General features: G+C 45.2%; 1 protein-coding gene and 1 long non-coding RNA gene across 6 annotated transcripts; both read right to left on the bottom strand.

The window, feature by feature from the left end:
* Window positions 1-1,774: 1,774 nt before the first annotated feature.
* On the bottom strand, window positions 1,775-6,946 carry LOC119275309. 5 transcript variants are annotated; one of them, XR_005135614.1, is made up of 6 exons: window positions 6,003-6,946; window positions 4,988-5,188; window positions 3,375-3,803; window positions 3,103-3,230; window positions 2,885-3,010; window positions 1,775-2,211 (listed from the first exon to the last, which is right to left on the bottom strand). It is a non-coding gene; the product is annotated as an uncharacterized LOC119275309 (long non-coding RNA). The 5 variants fall into 5 exon arrangements; XR_005135616.1 differs by having other exon boundaries at window positions 1,775-3,010; window positions 6,003-6,176; window positions 6,298-6,946; XR_005135617.1 differs by having other exon boundaries at window positions 1,775-3,010; window positions 6,003-6,176; window positions 6,302-6,946.
* Window positions 6,947-12,886: 5,940 nt separating this feature from the next.
* LOC119281031 (xyloglucan endotransglucosylase/hydrolase protein 2-like) lies at window positions 12,887-14,259 on the bottom strand. The gene is made up of 4 exons (XM_037561683.1): window positions 14,032-14,259; window positions 13,821-13,921; window positions 13,530-13,729; window positions 12,887-13,443 (listed from the first exon to the last, which is right to left on the bottom strand). The coding sequence occupies exons 1-4, from the start codon at window positions 14,207-14,209 to the stop codon at window positions 13,059-13,061; spliced, it is 864 nt and encodes a 287-aa protein (XP_037417580.1). The 5' UTR covers window positions 14,210-14,259; the 3' UTR covers window positions 12,887-13,058.
* Window positions 14,260-19,140: the final 4,881 nt, after the last annotated feature.

Here is a 19,140-nt window from a genome sequence, read left to right as displayed (position 1 = left end):
CAAAACAGGCGTGGCCCAAAAACAAAAAATGTAAAGCCAGCAACAGACTCGGCCCAAAACAACAAAAATGGAAAGCCCACCCCGCAACAGGCCAGCGCTGCGAGCGAGCGATGCCGGATATCGATCGCTGTGCTGCGAGCTAGCGATGCCAGATGCGATCGCTGTACCTGCGTTGAAGAAAAAAACAGTTAAATGTGACATCCTTAAAAAACATCTAGATGTGAATTAGTCTGTCTGATATTATATCACGTCTTCCATATATTTGTTTCGAAACATGCTTGTGCTTAGGCTAGTGTAGATGGTAATCTCTACGAACCTTTTGCGCAGATACTATTGAAGTCGCTCACATACACGAGCATATCTTTACCCATATGAACGCATGTACACCCTATCTCTATGAGCACCTCTGAAAGATTGAGCCGGCACATCATTTTGAGATTGACAAAGTCGCCAGAAACGCCTTCATAGTCGACATGAACGTCTCCTCCCACTGAACGTACATTATCAGAAGGGCCTGAAATAAATTTAGAAAAATGCAAGCACCAATGTCAAATCAGGGACTTGAACTCTATGGCGACTATGGCGACTACTACATCTTCGACATTGACCAGATCCAGAGTCTGACGTCGTCGACAACGAGAAAAGCCACAATGATGCGATGACCCTTTTGCTGCACACGCTGGCGTGATCTGTGCAGGCTTGTCCTTCCTCACTCGAGGTCTGGAGCTCGGGTACTCGGTCCAGCTAACAGGTGTCCAAGGGCTTGACCCCATGCAGAACCCTGCCATCTGGCCGGCCTTCAACCTCACCGTCCACGTCAACAATAAGCAGCACATGCGACCACTACTAAAAAATGCTTACCAGTAGCGCGGGTTTTTTTGATACCAGTAGCGTTGGCAGACGCGCTACTGCTAGAATGCTACAGCTATTTTTTAGCAGTAGCGCTTGTTTATCTCAGCGCTACTGGTAACTGAAGATAGCAGTAGCGCTTTTTTGTAACCCGCGCTACTACTATCCTAAGAACTAGTAGCATGCACTTTTCTCCCACGCTACTAGCAGATAATTAGGACTAGTAGCGTACACCTTTTCCCCCACACTACTACTAGCTAATTAGGAATTAAAAATAATAATTAGATGCAGTACAGTAATGTATATATTTACTTAAAGATATGGTCTTGTACAAATCTTTAGAACCCTTTTGTTGTTTTTATTATACTAGTAAAAATGCCCGTGCGTTGCAGCGGGAAAAAAAACACACATCTCTAATTCAATGAAAAAAACTCACACCATCAATCCAAGAAGTACGGCTCAAAACCCCCACTTGTCAATTCCAAGTTCCTCGAAAAAAAAGACCATCACACGAGACACATGTCATTGGAAGGAAATGTTTGAAACTGAAAAATCTATTCTCCTTGAGCTGGATGTGAGGGCCGCCCTTCACAAGCTACACCATGCACCTGGTACGCATCGCATTGCAACCGCAGTGAGAAACCGTTATCAACACAAGCGGGGTGTTGTCAGCTCGCGTCATTGGGATATGAATGCTCCAGCATTGACGGAGTAGAGTCCGTCTACTGCTCACACTCAGCAACATTTACACCAGCTCTAGCTAAAAGATGAGCACACATATTTGCTACTCTGCATCAAACGAACTCCACCTGAATATTACTCGCACAGATCTCCTTAATTTCCTCAATAAAAGGGATTACATGATATCTCTCAAGCCCATCACACTGATATTTTTTTACTACCTCCGCATAGTCAAGCTCAATAATCATGTTCAAAAAAGTGGCCATGAGAAGTAACAAATTTGTTCCAGCTCCCTACATGCCTCTTTGACATAAATACAGTCCCAAAAACAGTGATAAAAGATTCTCCTGAAGCAATACAAACAGCCTACCAGATCTTTACTCTTTCGCCTCTTAAGCTCATCTCCAACAGCAATACTCCAAAGAAAAATAAACCAAAAATAGATTTGTACACACACCGTGGTAGCATCATATCCATCCACACACACATAACGCTAACATCAGACCCAAACATGAGAGCGAGAGGAGATGAGACAGCAAGGCCAGCACACGAGAGCGGCGTCGCTGCCGCCAGAGGGTTGCGGTCGCCAGCAGGAGCAGAAGGGCAGGGGTGCTGCTGTGGCCTCAAGGCGAGGCAGATGCAGATGGGTACGTCGTGGGCTCATGGCAGACCACAAACAATCTGTCAAGAAAGATAGTATTGAAATTTTGCAAGCCAATAAACATTTTTTCAGTGTCTCACACAAAAAGAAATCACCTTTTTTGAATTGTTTTTCCATTTTTTATTTATTTTACTGTTCACCCGAGCTCACATGACCTCGGGTGTAGAACAACACTTTCGATATAATGCCCACATCTTAATATACTTCATTGATAAAACTACAATAAATCAGTCTAATTGAAAATATAAATTATGCACATGAATTAGTCCAAACAGTCACAAAAACAAATTTTAACAGATGAATTTTTTTAGTTCTCATGTACCCATAAGAAGTGGCTAAGGTTAATGAAGTCCTTGTGGTGTTAGTCTGTTATTTGCACTGACAAAGAGCCTGATCGTCGTGATGGTGGTGATGATCTACTCCTGAAATCTGGAAACAAGATGGAATTGAAGACAGAGTTGTGGCCAGCTTTTGTATGTTCAGGTACTGCTTTATATCCCTACAATTTCAGTTCGCCTACTATGATCGTAATGGTTGTTTTCAGCTTTTATGCACATTATATATTTTATTTTATGCACTAAGGAATGCAATAAGGGAAAAAATTGCAGTCCCGGGCCAAAACTAAACAACAAGATGACAGTTTTGCTCGTGTGAGGCCTTGTTGTAAAGAAAATACTACAGGGTAAGCTGAACCTGCAGTAGTTCAGTAGGGCTTCCCTGATATTGCAGCCGTCGAGCTCGCCTTCAAAATCATCCACCCTGAACGATTTGCCGATGTACGCCGTCGGTTTCGCCAGCATCTAAATACCACAGTGGTACCTGGCGACATCCCAACCACAGCTCTCGAGTGTCTGTTCATCGCACGAAACCAGAGAAAGACAACAAAAAGGATAGGTATGTCAGGGACTAACCTTCGTCAGTTTGTTGGCGTGATGAGATTAGAGAAATGTTGATCCCTCTTGTTCTTCAGAACCAACAGCTTCCTATAAGTGCATTTCAAAGTGCCATGTGGTCGGCTTGGGCTTGTGAAAATATCCTCCTTTTCGAAGAAAAAAAAGTACTTGTGAAATATGTCGACTTGGGCTTGTGAAAATATCATCCTTTTTGAAGAAAAAAAATTACTTGTGAAATATGTTCGACCAAGGAAAGGTCATATAAGCAAATGCTATAATAAAAAAATTACCCGTTCCGCAAAATCCAGCCATCTCTGTTGTGGAACTCCAGACCAGAGAAGGTGTCTATCACTACCCAAGCTCCATGCTCAGCACAAACAGAAAGCATATCTTTTATCTCGCCCTCACCATACAGGAAAAAACAAAAGGGTTAACTGTAGGGCCAGAAATATCCAATCGCTGATATGCATTATCCAGATCTGCTGGTAGGGCGCTCGGCTCAATCTTGAAGCCTGAACCTACATTTGCTCGAATCGTCAATGTCTTCGCATTCTTGGTGCCCATGGGGAATAGAAGGTGCCTTGTTCCGGCATAAGGCAAAGGACAAGCTTGTTCAAAATACTTCAGCACAACATTGGAGCTTGTCAGGTAAGACCACTCTAGTTGCTCTGAAATATCTAGGAACAATCGGGAACCCATCTTCGGTTGTACTGGGCATCCTGTAATGGCAACACTCATTTAGTTCAACACCAGTCAATGAAAAAAATTAAGGAGCAGCATAAAAAATCAACCAAAATGTTACAAAATGATTTAAAAACATAAGGCCCAAATCAGGAATGGTCATTGTGAATTGGCTCAGAGAATGTGAACCATATAACCAGCAAAGTGCTATATATAACAGTATAACCGAAGATTATCACAAAATTCATTAACTGTCAACCTCTACCGGCACAGTTGTGCCCATTCAAAATATCATCAAATTTGACTGTTACATAATATTTCAGCAGCACTACATGAAAGTTGAAAGAATCATGAGCCGAGGCCCGAGCAAGTTAGGTGCGAGCTTTAGTGTTGAAGTATCTTTGTGCATAGTACTATGATACATTACACGGAGGTGAAAATTAAATTTAACAAACACGGTGATCACTAAGCTGCCATTGTCAGCAAAGTTAACAATAGCATGCATGGACACCATGCTTAAATGGAAACCTTACTTGATGAGGACCTGAAGTGCTACATTCTTCATGCTATTAAGACATTGGAGGAATTAGGAATATATACTACATTATACACCTGTCAATATCTGTCGGCATATAATTATACCACATCCAAGAAAACGAGCCTGCTATCGAGCAAAAGGAACCGGTAACAAATGATGGAAGCGTGCTTGTTTCAGCACTACAGCTGGTATTGTTGGCCCTGAACCAAGTTCATATAAATACCCCTTAGCATAGAAATTACGATGTATATGTGCGAACACAAATACATATAATTAGGCTACTTCTGGATAATTATTGTTTCCGCATAGAAATTGAGAAATTGAGATTTGTTTAGAAATCAAAATACGTGCAAACCCCCAGCAGTGAAATAACACGACATACTGAGACATACCTTAATCATCATTTAAAATGCATGCCAATGAATATCTTTTAAAATTTCAGAAATATATGATAGACTTGTAACAATAGTTCATGTTGCTCTTTGCCAATGGAAACAACTTAAATTTCTTCAGATTATCTCAAGAGAAAGATAAACTTAAACAAAAAAACATGATTTGCAAGATTAGGGACTATTGGGATTATCTGATATAGCCAATGATAGAAAAACATTTGGCTTCAGATATTCAGGCGAGCAATCGAAAACAAATACAGACAACTATATTGAGCATGAATGGTATACTCACCATAGGAATGTCCAGTCTTTCTGCCTTAGAGGAGAAACATGAATGCATACATCATTTGGCTTCAGATATTTAGTTGAGCAATCAAAAACAAACACGGACAACTTTATTGACCATAAATGGTAGTCAACATAGGAATGTCCAGTCTGGTGCCTTAGGAATTAGAAGAACCTCCTTCGCCTCCACCTGAGACGCCTTTGGCACCTGCACGCGCACAAACAACAAAGACATCAAAACCAATCATCCTACACTTCAAGAGCATGCTAAAATTCAGAATCAGCATGCTGCGCACGGGCTCGCCAGGAATCCAGTGGACTTAACAAAAGAATGGAAACTGAACCAAGTGTGCGCACGCTTAGATTTATATTGGATTCTAAATTATGTGTCATTTTTCATGTTTGCATTTCAGTGCAACGCTTACAATCAAGATACTTCTACTATTCAGCATGATTTCACATGAATCTTTGTGACAGTTGTGTTTGACTTGTATCGAAACATCCGATGGCTGAAACATTGAGTAAGGAAGAGTGATGAAAATTCGAAAAGCAGAGACAATTACGCCCCATGACCAAAAGAATAACAAATTCTTCAAGAAGGTTCAACCAGATCGAAACTGGAATAATCAACAGAGGAATTGAAACTGAAACCAAGGTGCTTATCAACTAAGCAGAACCAAGAATATCTTCCAATCAACAAGATTCAGGAAACTGAGGCAGACATGAGCAATTTTGAGGACCTGAAACAACATGCACTTTACAAGAAAAAATGGACTGGTCTCTCATGTCTGATATTATAGTATAGATTGATTGACGCTCTTGCCTAACATGCTGAATTCTACACATGAAAAAGCATCACCTCGAGGGTCAATTCTAGACATGAAAATTAACGTAATGTATTGGATTTGGAGGATGATTGACGCTCAGGTCTGGTGTGCATACATGGCTGAATCAAATGTTGGACTTGGCCGGTGTCTACTCGGCTCAAGGCGCTTGTTAACAGCGGTCAAGTGGAAGCATACCTCTGGTGCAGACGCCGTAGGCGACATTGGAGTGCTCGACGGATGTTTGTGTACCTCCGGCGAACTCAGAGCTTCTTCCTCCTGCGAACGTGAGACAGGTGATGCCCCTGACATGGACTTAAATCGGTGCGTGTCCCATGCCTTTCTGTAGTTGCAGTGTCCCGCGTTATGTGTCTTGAAACAGAGAAGGCAAGTTCAGAAGCAGAGAAGAGTCAGAAAAGCGGGACTATCGTATCTGAAACGGATGAGAATTTTGTTTGCAATCAATTAGGTGATGATATGAAGACTACTGTACCCACTCAACAATTGGAAAAGCAGGCCATGGATCTTCAGAAAGAAGAGCAAAATAAGCTAGTTGAGGACCAGTGTCAGGAAGATGCAGCAGAAACACTGAAGAAATAGAAGAAGAGGCCATGGATCCTCATAACGTGTTAACAGGGGTCAAAGCTGTTTGCCCAGGAGCTGCTGAATAGGTTCGCCGGTTACGTGCTGAAAGACGTGGCTGAGATGGCTGCCGATTCAGTTCAGTGACATTGGCAGCGAGGCGAGCCTCCTGCTCTCGTCGAGCTGCTCGGCAAGGACGCCGTCCTCAGTGAGCTCGAGGGCGAGGACCGCCGCGCCACCTCCAGCGCCCGCGGCGAACGCGCGCTTTAGGAGAAGGTGGAGGACGAAGGCGGCGCTGGACCCGTGGCCGCCGGCGGCGACGCCGGTTGTCGCACGGAGAGGCGAGGTCGAGGAGGAGGCCCGGGTTGTGGAGGACGGCTGCGCGGCCTGGCTGGGGCCTCCGAGTGGCGCGCGGAGAGGCGCGACGGGCGCTGCTGGTGGTCGCCGGCGACGGCGGATGGCGAGCGGCTGCCGGAGCGGTGCAAGGAGGCGCGAGGCGTGGGAGGGAGGGGAGTCGGGGACGGAGCGAGCGGGTAGGAACGATCGTGGGGATTTTTTGGTTGGGGCGAAGCAGTACCGAGAGGAACGATCGTAGTTATTTCTTTTTTTTGACGGGAGATCGATCGTGGGTGGGATTAGTGGGTTGCTCTGTCTGTGTAAGTTTGTTTGATGTCAAACATTAGGAAGATCTTGATCGTTAGATTTTAGGATTAGACGGATAAAATGAATCGGTTCTCCGTCCTCTCTTTCTTTTATAGTGGTAGTAGATTATCATTAATATTAAAAATTAATTAAATTAAATCTTTTTAACTCTTCTGTTATTATTGTTTGTGAAACGTTACCTTGCAGCCAGCGGATGACTCACGCGTATCCATCGCCTCTGTGGCTGTCCAATTTGACTCAACCATACGGCACGTAGAGCCAGGGCCGGCCCTGATATTTTGGGGGCCCGGGGCAAGACAACACAGAGGGGCCCTAAATCCACATAAACATATGCGTATTTTTTTTCTATTTTAACTGCATTGTAGTGTCTTGTCTTCTTGACTATTAAAAAAGCTGGGGTCGCAAACATTCACAGTTTTAGTTGATCGATCTTGTCAATGTACACTTACATATATTTCTATAGGTGAATTGGTAACACTTTCATGCCTACTCAAATTTTATCTTCCTAAAGTTTTCACTAGTTGTTCTTGAAGAAGAACTAAAGTTAAGTCCTGGGAATTCCTAGCAGTAGAAATACTGTTTTTTTTTGCGGGGAATCAGTAGAATACTTTTATCTGTTCTAAAAATGCCAACAACTAATGTGGGACTCAATCAACTCATATGCACTTTTTTCCTCATTATCAGATGGATTCTTTCTTGATAGCATCTTGTTAAATAAATAGCAATCTTGCTAATCAGCACACAACATATGATACAAGAAATTAAGAGCACTGCTAATTGAAAAGTAGTGCTATGAAAGGCATGGAACAAGGTACCTGGATGCTAGAAACCTCAAAAAAGCAAGATTTTGCTGCTGCATACGAGAGTCACGAACAAAAGTCCAAGTTTCTCTTTTCTAATCCCAATCAATACATTAAATCGGAGTGTGAGAAAGAGATATGTACGAGGATGATCTTGAGAAACGAATGAATGATCGAACAAGACATAGAAAGAGAAGGAAAGGGAAACTATGTGTTGAAGAGAAATTGATGGGAATCTGGACACCGCTTTACTTTGTTCCACTAATGGCGCCCGACAGCTGAAAATCACGATTAGACGAGCGGGTGGGGCGCTATCATCCATGGCATGGCCGATTTGTTGCCAATTGGGGAAGAGAGGTAAAAGCCGAAAAGACTGCATGGCATGCGAGCCGATGATTGATTGATCAGTTAATTTTTCTTTCCTTTTGGAGAATCAATCGACAGGCTAAACATCACAAACGTATATAGGAAACCAATCAATTGGGGGCCCCTTCCTAATCGGGGGCCCGGGGCGGCCGCCCCCCCTGCCCCCCCTCAGGGCCGGCCCTGCGTAGAGCTATGCGAGACGGGCCAACAAGTTTGCAACATTGGGCATGTTGCAAACACAAATTTGTATACACACTATGTTACAAACATACGAAGCCCCCAACAAGTAGCGAGCGAGATTATTTTTTTGCATTGAATTTTTTCTGCAACATCTTCCTTGTTGCAAAAATCCTTTCGCGACATCATCTATGTTGCAAAAAGTTGAATGATGACTTTTTTTGAAACAACCTTTGTTGCAAATATTTTTCCGCAACATGACATTTGTTGCAAAAATAACCCTTAAAAAATAATGTGTCACGCTAAAAAATGCTTCGGATGGTTTTGCAACAAAGGCGTCGTTGCAAACTGAACACGCAACAACCAGCTTGTTGCAATTCACGACACACACATTTGGGATATCTGATGGCTATTTTTGCGTCAATCTGATGGCCCTAAAGGCGGACGATATTTTTTTTATCCGCCGGCAGACACGTAGTGTTGCCCTTATTGTTTTGCCGCATATTTTTTTTAAATGTTGTCACATTCGTCATAACTAGAAGGGTTGGGCGCATTTTGTTACATCGTTGGTGTTCTTGGATTCCTAAAAAAAAATCACTCTGTTTAAAAATATATGGTGTATTACTTTTTTTAGAAGTCAAACCTATTTAAGTTTGATCAAATTTGTAGAGAAATATGTCAAAATCCATAATATCAAATCAGCTCATGAAATGAATTCCATACTTGTTCTGTTTAATATTATGGATATCGACATTTTTTCTCTGAACTTGGTCAAAATTAATGAAATTTAATTTTTCACAAAACTAATACCCCTTATATTTTGAAATCGATGAAATATTTAGTTTGGCGGGTAAGGGAGAAGATAGTGTGTTTTACTTTTTAATAATGCGTGATTTAGTGAGCCTTTTGTGGTGTGATTTTCTGTTATCCGCTAACCAACCTATATTTATGTGGGAAAATTTCTTTGTCCGTGGTTTCATGTACTACTATATTTGTGCTACAATATCACATGATGGCACTTTTTTTAAATGGTGGGAGGGGTGTGCGGTATTGATATATTTTTATAGACCGGTTGCTGCAGATTGATTTGAAAGATTGTTGGGCCGGTCAAAATCGTAAATCAAATCCAGAATTGAATACCTCAATTGAATGAAAAAGTTTCAAAATGAGGGAACATAATGAATTAAAAGAATCGAATGGGAGAGCTTTCAAATGTGTTGACTCGGTCAAAACCGTTTGACCTAATTCTAAATTGAATATCTCGACTAATTGTGAGGCCTTAAAAAATAGAAATCATAGTGTATAGTATAAAACAACTGAGTGAGAGAGCTTTGAAAAATTGTTGATCCGGTCAAAATCGGGTGATCCAATTTTAATTGAAGACCTCAATTGAATGTGGGCTCTTTAAAACTAGGGAGCTTAGTGTTATAGAGAATATATTACCTTTGTATGAATTTGCAACATAGTTAATTACTCCTATTTTTTTGGGAACACTTATCTTCGCTACTTATCTTAAAATGATAGGGCCTTTCAATGGAAATTACCATATCAATCTTGGCTTGAAATATCTCAAATGAAAAAAAAACATTGTTCCCTTTATTATCTCCATTCGGTAAAAGTAGTTGGAAACTCAGGGACGGTATAATATACTACTCACTTCGTACACGTTTATTAGGTCAGCAGGCCATTTGAGCGAGACTAAGGGACCATGATCAATAAGCGAGCTTGATTTATTTGCCGTAATATTTCACCGGATCCTTTGATTTAAATGTCGATTGGATTTTATCCCCATGTGGTTAGAGAGAAAATGGTATCTCCAGCCCATCAGAGTTTATGATTTCCGGCGATGCACTTTTAATGGGAGGAGATGTTCCCATCCACGATGAGACGTCTACACTGACTTCGTAAATATCAAGATGGCATGCCGCCTCAGTTGACGTCGTCACCGTCGCCGCCACTTGGGTCATCTTCTCCAGGCAAGTCTTGGGGAAGTAGGCCTTGCCAAGGGGTGTAACGGCGTGTTAGGCGTCAACCTCCCATTGAGTCACACCCATCTCGTGCAGCCGGTGGCGGCTGACGACGCGCGCGGTGTGGTTGAAGCGCAAGGGCGTGGCTGTCGTCTGTATAGTCCGATCGCAGAGTGTGGAAGCTGGATACCCCGATGCTGGCAAAAATGCTAGACATACAAAGACTTACACGCTTTTACACGCTCCTTTCATCTAACAACCAATCACAAACCTCTTCCCCCTAATTTTCAGGGGGGTGGGCCGCCCCGCTCACCAATTGACCAATCAAAGCTAACCATCCTGTGAAAGCCTGTAAATTGTTTGTACGTGTAGCATTGCCGCGATGCTGGTGATCTCCACTTGGTGGAACCTGTCGTCTGTATAGTCCGATCACAGAAGCACACGGAGATATTGTCGGTCCAGGATCCAATTTGAACCTCTCAGGTCCTCTTATACGCCACGCCGCAGACCCTATCTTGGCCTTGAGATCTGCGAGAGTTTATCATGACAGTACGCATGGCAGAACCAGGCAACTACGGCGGCTACTACGTCCTCGCCTTGAGATGCACGCGCGCTATGCGGCTCACTAAAAACCGTTTCCCTCCACCACCCGATGCCGTGTTGGCCGCTCCGTCGTCGTCGTGGTCGTAGCCGCCTCCACCATGCTGTTGCCGCCACGCCGCCCACTGTGCCACAGTGAGCATGAGCTGCTCGCCTGCCCATTCCCAGACGGCCTGCGCGCGCTGCCGCGTCCGCTCCTCGAAGCCCTTCAGCCGGCCGAGCGCCTCCTCGAACAACATTTCATCGACGTTGCAAAAATGCTCAATGCCGGCCACCTCGGCGTACAGCCGGTTCGGTACGGTGTCGAGGAGTTTCTTGACCATCGCCGCTTCGTCGAGCATTGCCCCGAGGCCGGCGTACCTCGCCGCCATGCTGTTGACCTTGTCGGCATACGCATCCAGCTCATCGTCGTCATCCATCCTTAGGCAATCGAACTCGCTGCGCCGCGTCGCCAGCCGTGCAGCCTTCACCCGATCGGCGCCGACGAAATGCACTTTAAGGTAGTCCCATACCTTCTTCGTCGTGGGCTTCGTCGCCACCTGCATCAAAACCTCCTCCGACAGCGTGCCCAACAGCATCGCTCGCGCCGTCTTGCTCTTGCAGGCGTCGATCGTCGCGCCCTCCGCTGGCGCAACCACGACCCACAGCCCTTGGGCATCAAGGATTGCCACCACCTTGATCGCCCAGGAGATGTAGTTCGCCGGAGTCAGCGGCGGGATCGGCAACGAAACGCGCCACCATCACCGCCGTACGGAACGAGAGACATGGCCGCCAGCGATCACCCCCGCAAAGTGGCTCTGATGCCAATTATTGGCGCAGCTCGATGCACGGACTGACGGTGATCATCCAAGACACGATGGAACAGAGAGAGAACGAACACAGAAAATTTTCTAGCACACAAACACCTTGCCGCATGTACGGCCTTTTGGTTTTTCTGCCCGAGCTCGAACTCGAACCCCACAGCTCAATACACCGGCGGGAGTGGGGCTTTATACTCACGTGCACAGACACGCCAGCCCGCGCCCATACGCACCCCCACTCACACGATCTCCATGCCCCGCACTCCGCGGCTCGCGCGCTCGGCGCGCTACGCGGCTCACTCCAACGCCCGACGCGGTCTCCTCGCCCCGTATTTCGCCAACTAAAAACCCACACACGCGCTGACACACACACGCACCCGTGTCCGACCCAGACCGCACCAGGCGCACACTCACGCCGGTCGCCACATTGCCGGCCACGGCTTATTGCTGACACACGTCAACAACAAGCGGCACATACGACGAGTCTGCAAGGGGGAGAGCAATGTGGTCGTGTACTAGTACAATACAACGAAGCCAGCGACGGAGTTAAGGAGACGAGCATCGGATGGGGGCAAGCTGCCTGCTTTCTGCGTGGAGAGGCGGTCGGAGAGGGACCTTGACGTGTCCTTGTCTAATCATCAGGGCGTGTTCATCTCTCAGAGGCTGCGGGAGAAGATGGAGTCTCTCACCGGCAAAGCCAACAAATGGAAATAAGCGTTGAGATCGAGCCAGCCCGTCCAGAGGAGTCCTCTGGGCCATGTCTCACCTTGTGTAAGGGCAAGTTCGGCCAGTCCCTCGCAGCAGCCATAGCGATGCCATGCTCCCCACTAAGCGCGACGGAGAGAATGCGTTACTACGAGCATCATCAATGGCGCACTCCCTATCACCAAAGATATCCCCCATTCCTTGTTTATTTTGTCAGTCGGGCTTCATCTTTCTTATCATCGAATCGTTAACTAGTTTTGGTGCGATGATGATGGGCCATGGCTAAGTATTTCTTCCCCTCACACTGTATGTAATTAATTACTCCTAAGTATAAGTGGGTATGATGTGAACCCTTATGTATACAGTAATTTGGATCACAAAATTTGTTTAATTCTTTCATAGAAATCGAGTCTTTTTAGCAATAATGAAGAACTGATATAGTATATTCCTTTTATCTAATATCTAGAAGCTTGTACAGTTTGGGAAGAGGAATTTTGTAGAGAAAAGAAGAATCTACTTCGACCGCTACATATTACTAGAATCGGTTGAAGTAGATTCTTGATCGGCGAGCATCTAGATATTAGAGAAAGCTAGTTAGTTGTAAATACACTCTCCCGGTAGATGGAGGTTGGACCTTCCCTTGTCGTCACAATAGTTGTAGGTCATGTACTTGCTCTTGACGTTTTTGTACGCTTCCTTCTGCACGGGCGTTAGGTCACTGAACTTGTTCCACCACAGGTTCGGTGAGCCACATGGTGCACCTCCGGTGGCCGGGCAGGCGTCCACATTGAACCTCTGGAATGCAGAGGTAAACGGCGCACGGTTCCAGTCGACCCTGATCTTGCCGTTGTCTGTCGCCCAGGAAGAGCCATCCCAGATGCTCGCCCGGATTTTCATCGGCCTCGATGGGAACTGGTAGCCCGGCTTGCGGCCTGGTAGGTTCTTCAGCACCCGTATGGGCGTTTCGTCGACGAGCATCCTATGATCGAGGTGCACGTGATATATTATGTCCATTGATCTTCTGAGCAGATGGGAAAGGGATCAGGGGATAGATGATGTACTCACACGAGCTGGTGCTGGTTCCAGAGTATCTTGTAGTCATGGACAGCTGCTGATGGATCGAACCAGAGGTAGAACTTCTGCTCCCTGTAGCCCTGGCCGTTTAGGAAGATGTTGGTCTGGAGAGCCACTGGCTTGCCATCGACGTTGCCCAAGAACTCAAAATCCACCTCGTCGTGGTCACCGTACTCGGGTTGCGTCGTGAGCTAGATGTACGTACAAGAATGTATATCTGACTTCTGCTTTTCATCAAATCAAACGAAATGGTTGGAACATACAAGATGTGTCAACACTCACATAGAAGGCCGTTACAACGCCGGCAGTATACCCGGCGGGTATCTTGATCCTCATGTGGAACAACCCTGAGCCATACATCATCTTGGAGCTAAATCCCGCCCCTGCATCAGCCGAAAGGAAAATAAAAAACTATTAATATTATTCAATTCGGGTCAATTTAGCAAAAAGTGTGTAAAGAAGCATATATGGTGCAAAAATTGATGATATGTACCGGAGTTTCTATCCATGATGAGGGAAACCTGGGTCCCATAATTGGCTAGGTGATAACCATCAGCACCCCATACCGGCACGAAGTTCTCATTGAACACCGTCGCTGGCGCTCCAAGGCTAAGTCCAGCAAAGAGGAGGAGGACGAGGAGGAGTGCCCATGGCTTCAAACTACAAGTCATTGCTAGCTGGATTGGTTAAGAGATCTATATGTGCTTGCTGCCTAACCAAATTCTGAACTCACTCTGACACCGCTTCAACATATTAGACCACATTCTTAAATAGCCTAGGGCCATTGAAAATTTAATTAACAAAAAATAGCATTAAATAAATATTATCTTAAAATGCAAATTATTGAACATTAGAACCATTTAATTGTGATTCATTAGAAAGTAATGTATATATTTACTAAAATATATGTTCTTGTACAAATCTTTAGAAATCTTTTGTTATTTTTAATATATTATCATTAATATTAAAAATTAATTAATTAAATCTTTATAACTCTTCTATTATTTATAGTTTTGCCGCCTATTATTTTCAGTTTTGTCACATCCATGTGAATTGCTCTTGTATGAGGTTGGAACCGAAATTATTCCCAAAAAATTGGGCAACACTTGACTTTGCTACTTATCTTAAAATGATGGTGCATTTCAATGAAAATTAGCATTTCAGTCTTAGCTTGAAATACCTCAAACTGGAAGAATTCATTCTCCTCCCTTTCCGATAATACCTATCATCTCCATTCAAAAAAGTAGTTAGAAATATACTACACCCTCCGTATACATTTATTAGGTCAGCGGGCTATTTCAGCGAGGCCAAGGGACCATGATTAATAAGTGCAAGAGATTTATTTTCCATAAAAAAAATTGACTATGAATTTGCCATAATATTTCACCAGATCTCTCGATATTAATGCCGATTTGATTTTATCCCCATATAATTAAGTTAGTTCATCTCCCGATTTAAATGATGATCCCATCTCCCGCTGCACGTCGAATTACATCTTTGAATTTAATTACATCAAGACAAGAACGGAAAAGGGAGGGTGATTGAGAAAAGTGTGAACACACATCTATGCTGCCACTTGCCTTCTCAAATATAATTATCTACTTTCAACCAACTGTACTACTTTGGAAAATCTCCACAACTTGCAAGATCATTTTTGAATGTTTTCAAACTTGTTTGTGAACTTTGAACCCGCCCTTCGGTTCAAATCCTTATATAAAATTCAAATTTTCTTCAAAATCCAAATGAAGTCAGTTATGAAATTATAGCTCTAGTTCACTTATTCGCTGCCCATATTATCCTACAAATATAACAGAAGCCCATTAGTACCTTATATACATGCCAGGCGGTTCCCGTGCAATCCTTCAGAATCTCTTCATCTTGTTCGGCTCTGGGCAGCCGGCTGGTGGACGGCTTCTGCGTATTGTGGCACGGCTCGGACATAGGGACGATTGAATCTCCTCTCCGGCAAGGCTCAGGGCGGTTAGCTCTTGAGACATGCTTTTCTCCATGCAGCCCGGTTCCTCTCGACCTTCACTTTGTGCAGTCTACTGATTGCAGTTGCTCCGCTGTTCTAGCTTGCCTAGAGTTCTCCAGCGGCTTGATCCTGTTTTCGCTGTGGAGGTGCCATGCTTGCCATTGCTCAACTTACCTCTGTAAGGTGTGTGCACGCCGCCTATTATCTTTCAGTTTTTCTTCAAGCTTTCGCCTTTGTATCCGCACCACTATTGTATCCTAGCCAGTTTATGACATTATTAATTTGAAGTCGGGCTTTATGCCTTTTCTCTAAAATAAACTATACTTCTTTTGGAATTTGATCTTGAGACGTACAAATATACTCATAGGTTAATATTATTGCAATGTATGGAATGTACAAAATTAATGAAAAATAATAATAAAAATAACTTCTAATCTTCCAATTACCTTCCCCCATGAGTAACCCCCATGCTACCTTCCCCCTCTCAAATCTAGACGTGCCGCCACTCCTTCCATCTCCTACCCAGTCCTCCTCTCACCGCCTTACCACACAAAATGGTGGGGAAGACCTACATCATGTCAAGCGCTTCTTGTTGGGTACGAGCACATCCTCAAGGAGCAATATGAGACTATCCACCATGGAAGTAACATAGGTAGTAACATCACACATATTTAGATAAAATAGATGATGTGACAATCAATAAATGAATAAAGGGAGGAAAGTGGTAACATAGCTAGTTACTAGTAATATGAGTTCATCACACATATCAAGGCAATATGTGTCTATAACCTAATAAATAAAGTGTTGCATGTTACCACACATATGTTACTCCCCACTATAGAGGCAGTAATATAGACTAGTAACATAAACATGTTATTAGCCTATGTTACTACCCACTGTGGCTAGTGTGAGGAGGAGGTTTATTTTTGGCTTCACTTCCATTCCCTTGGTTGTTCTTCCTTCTTGATTTCATGTGCTCCAATTCCTTTTTAGATCAGTCGCCGGGTGGTCCAGCGGTAGTGCTGCGTATCGAGATGCTCAAGGAAAAAGGGATTAGTCGTCATGAGTTCAACTCGAATCAAAAGCCACTCTTCAATGTCAGAACTAATGGATGTTGACCGTCATGGATTAATTGATGTTGTTTTGTATTTTTCATCTGAATGTGTTTTTTATTCCTCAAATCTCATCACTGTGAGTAAATGTGGGTAACCATGAGTGTTGCTTAACATTTTGGTGATTCTCGCAGGCTGTGTCCATCAGTGGCGAGGGCACTCTACCGAAGAACACGTAGTGATTGGTGATGCGTGAGACGGCCAAATAATCTTCTTCTCCGACCACTTTGCTTATAAATTGCCCTCTAAACTTGCATCACTGAATAATAATTGTTGTTACTAGCGCTTTTTCGAGAACATTTCAAAGTTGGTGTTTATACTATTGTAATAAAGAGAATAAACATGCAAGAAAAGAAAATGAAAATTAGGTTTGTGGATACAAAGGAAAGGGGACACGCCCTTATAAATTGATGGTGATTCGATTATGAAAAAATACAAGCAAATCACAAATCAAGCTTACAACGAGAATCACAATAATTCTCAGAACACACACCAAAAATCAGATATGAACAATGCGATTTTCAAAAGTTTCTCCGACGTCCGAAATTTATCTTTTTTGCCACGAGCTCCTCGAATGTCCAAACTTCACAAAATTTCGCGCATAGGACCATCTTGCACCACAAATTTTTTTGAAATTTTTTAAACTTTTTTTCTATTTCAAATCGCGGTACTGTTTATGCCCGGGCGCACCAAATCGTGGCTCTCCTAGGGATTGTACCATGATTTCGTTACTATCTTCCTGTTGCGCATAGTGTGTAGAACCGCATCGCAGGCCCTGCTACGAGGTACTGACCGAACTTGCCACCACACTGGGGACGCATGGCCGAGAAGACTTCTCCTCTAGATGGATTGGCCAGGTCTCAACGCCCATGTCTATTCCTTGGCTTTGCCGGTTGGCCTCCATCTTCTCCCGCAACCTCAAAGAGACAAGCACGCCCTGATTAGACAAAGACACGTCGAGCTCCGTCGTCGACCACCTATCCACTCAGAAGGCAGGTATCTTGCCCTGGCCGATGCTCGTGGAGTTAACGGCTCCGGCCGCTTCGTCGTAGTACACGACCAGGTGGCTCTCCTCCAGGCAGACTCGTCGCATGTGGTGCTGCTTGTTAACGTGGACGGTGAGGTTGAAGGCCGGCGAGACGGCAGGGTTCTGCCGGGGTCGAGCCCTGACGCCTGTTAACTGGACTGTGTACCCAGCCTCGAGGCCTCAAGTGAGGAAGGACATGCCTGCACAAATCACGAGGCAAAAGCACAGCCCCAGCAAAAGCTTCGTCGCATCGTTAGGCCAACTCTAGCGCACGACCGCAAAACGGACGTCTGTTTTGTCCGGATTCTGTCTGTTTGGGTAGGGCAACGGCGTTGTATCCGGGCCTATCCTGAGATGCGGTGGTCGTGCGCCCAGCGCGGCCGCATCCTTTGGCCCCATCCTGGCTGTCTCATGCAAGGCCATGAATGATGCGTCACGTATGTCGTCCACCTTTGCGGAGGAAAGCCGGGAGACATAGACGTGGTCCGCGATGTTGGCGATGAGCAATGCTGAGGCCTGGCTACCGACGAGCCTGTGCTCGCCGGGCCGACGGCCGCACCAGAGAAACCCGCCGGATGGCAAAAACCAAGCATTAGGAGGGCGTGCGCTTCGTTGACGATGGCCTCCCTCTCGTCGACCTCGGCCTTGCGCCACACGGCCTCCACCGCATCGCGCTCGGCGGCGAACTTGGCCGCGGCGGTCTTGCCCTTGACGGTCGCCCTCCGGTTCCTCCTCTTCGCCGATTTCACGTCCATCTTGGCGAGCTCCTCCGGCGTGCATTCCGACCGCGGCTTCCTTGCACCCTTGGCCTTCACCTTTGCGGGCGGGTCGACAGCCAGGCCGCCGGAGTTCGGTGGGGCGTCGGCCATGGACGGGGGAAGGTGGGGAGCGGGACGTGGGAGGGTTTGAGGGGAAATGGCGCCAAATGGGGCGTGGGAGGGTTTTGCTTTGTGCCACTGACCGGCAGGCCAGGGGAGGACACACGCACGCGTCCCGCCCATCTGCGTGCTGTCCGTTTCACCCTAAAAGTGGCGCAAAGTTGGCCTAGGAATGGGTCGAAAGCGGACAGAAGACGGACAAAGGTCCGTTTGCATCGGCGCGCTGGGCCGTCTGGTTTGCCCATTTTATCCCAAACGGACGCACCCGAACAGGATGGGGTCGCGTGCTGGAGTCGGGCTTATCGTCTTTCTCGGCGTCGTCAACCTCAGGCTCTGGTTCTGGTTCAATGCCGAGAACGTAATAGCTGCCACAGTTGCCAGGTTCTTCCGCCATGAGTGCTGTCATGATAAACGCTCGTAGATCTCAAGGCCAAAGCTAGGATCTGCACCGTCACGTCGAGGACTTGAGAGATTGATTCATAATCAAGTCATAAATCTGAACCGACGACGTCCCCCTTCCCTGTTGCGACCGGACTGCAGGGGATTTGATTTGAATTTGCGTTTGGAGTCTGAACCGACATCGATTCTACATCTGGTTTGATGGACTCGT

Source organism: Triticum dicoccoides, chromosome 3B, assembly GCF_002162155.2.
Source record: "Triticum dicoccoides isolate Atlit2015 ecotype Zavitan chromosome 3B, WEW_v2.0, whole genome shotgun sequence".
In the NCBI taxonomy this organism is placed as follows: domain Eukaryota; kingdom Viridiplantae; phylum Streptophyta; class Magnoliopsida; order Poales; family Poaceae; genus Triticum; species Triticum dicoccoides.
This window is presented reverse-complemented; position numbering and strand designations above follow the sequence as displayed.

Excerpts from the sequence above, each read along its gene's own strand:
- LOC119281031 (XM_037561683.1), bottom strand. The coding sequence starts at position 14,209 with ATGACTTGTAGTTTGAAGCCATGGGCACTCCTCCTCGTCCTCCTCCTC. Across the intron at positions 13,922-14,031 it reads CATCATGGATAGAAACTCCG|GGGCGGGATTTAGCTCCAAG; the intron begins GTACATATCATC and ends CGGCTGATGCAG. Across the intron at positions 13,444-13,529 it reads TGGAACCAGCACCAGCTCGT|GATGCTCGTCGACGAAACGC; the intron begins GTGAGTACATCA and ends CCTCGATCATAG.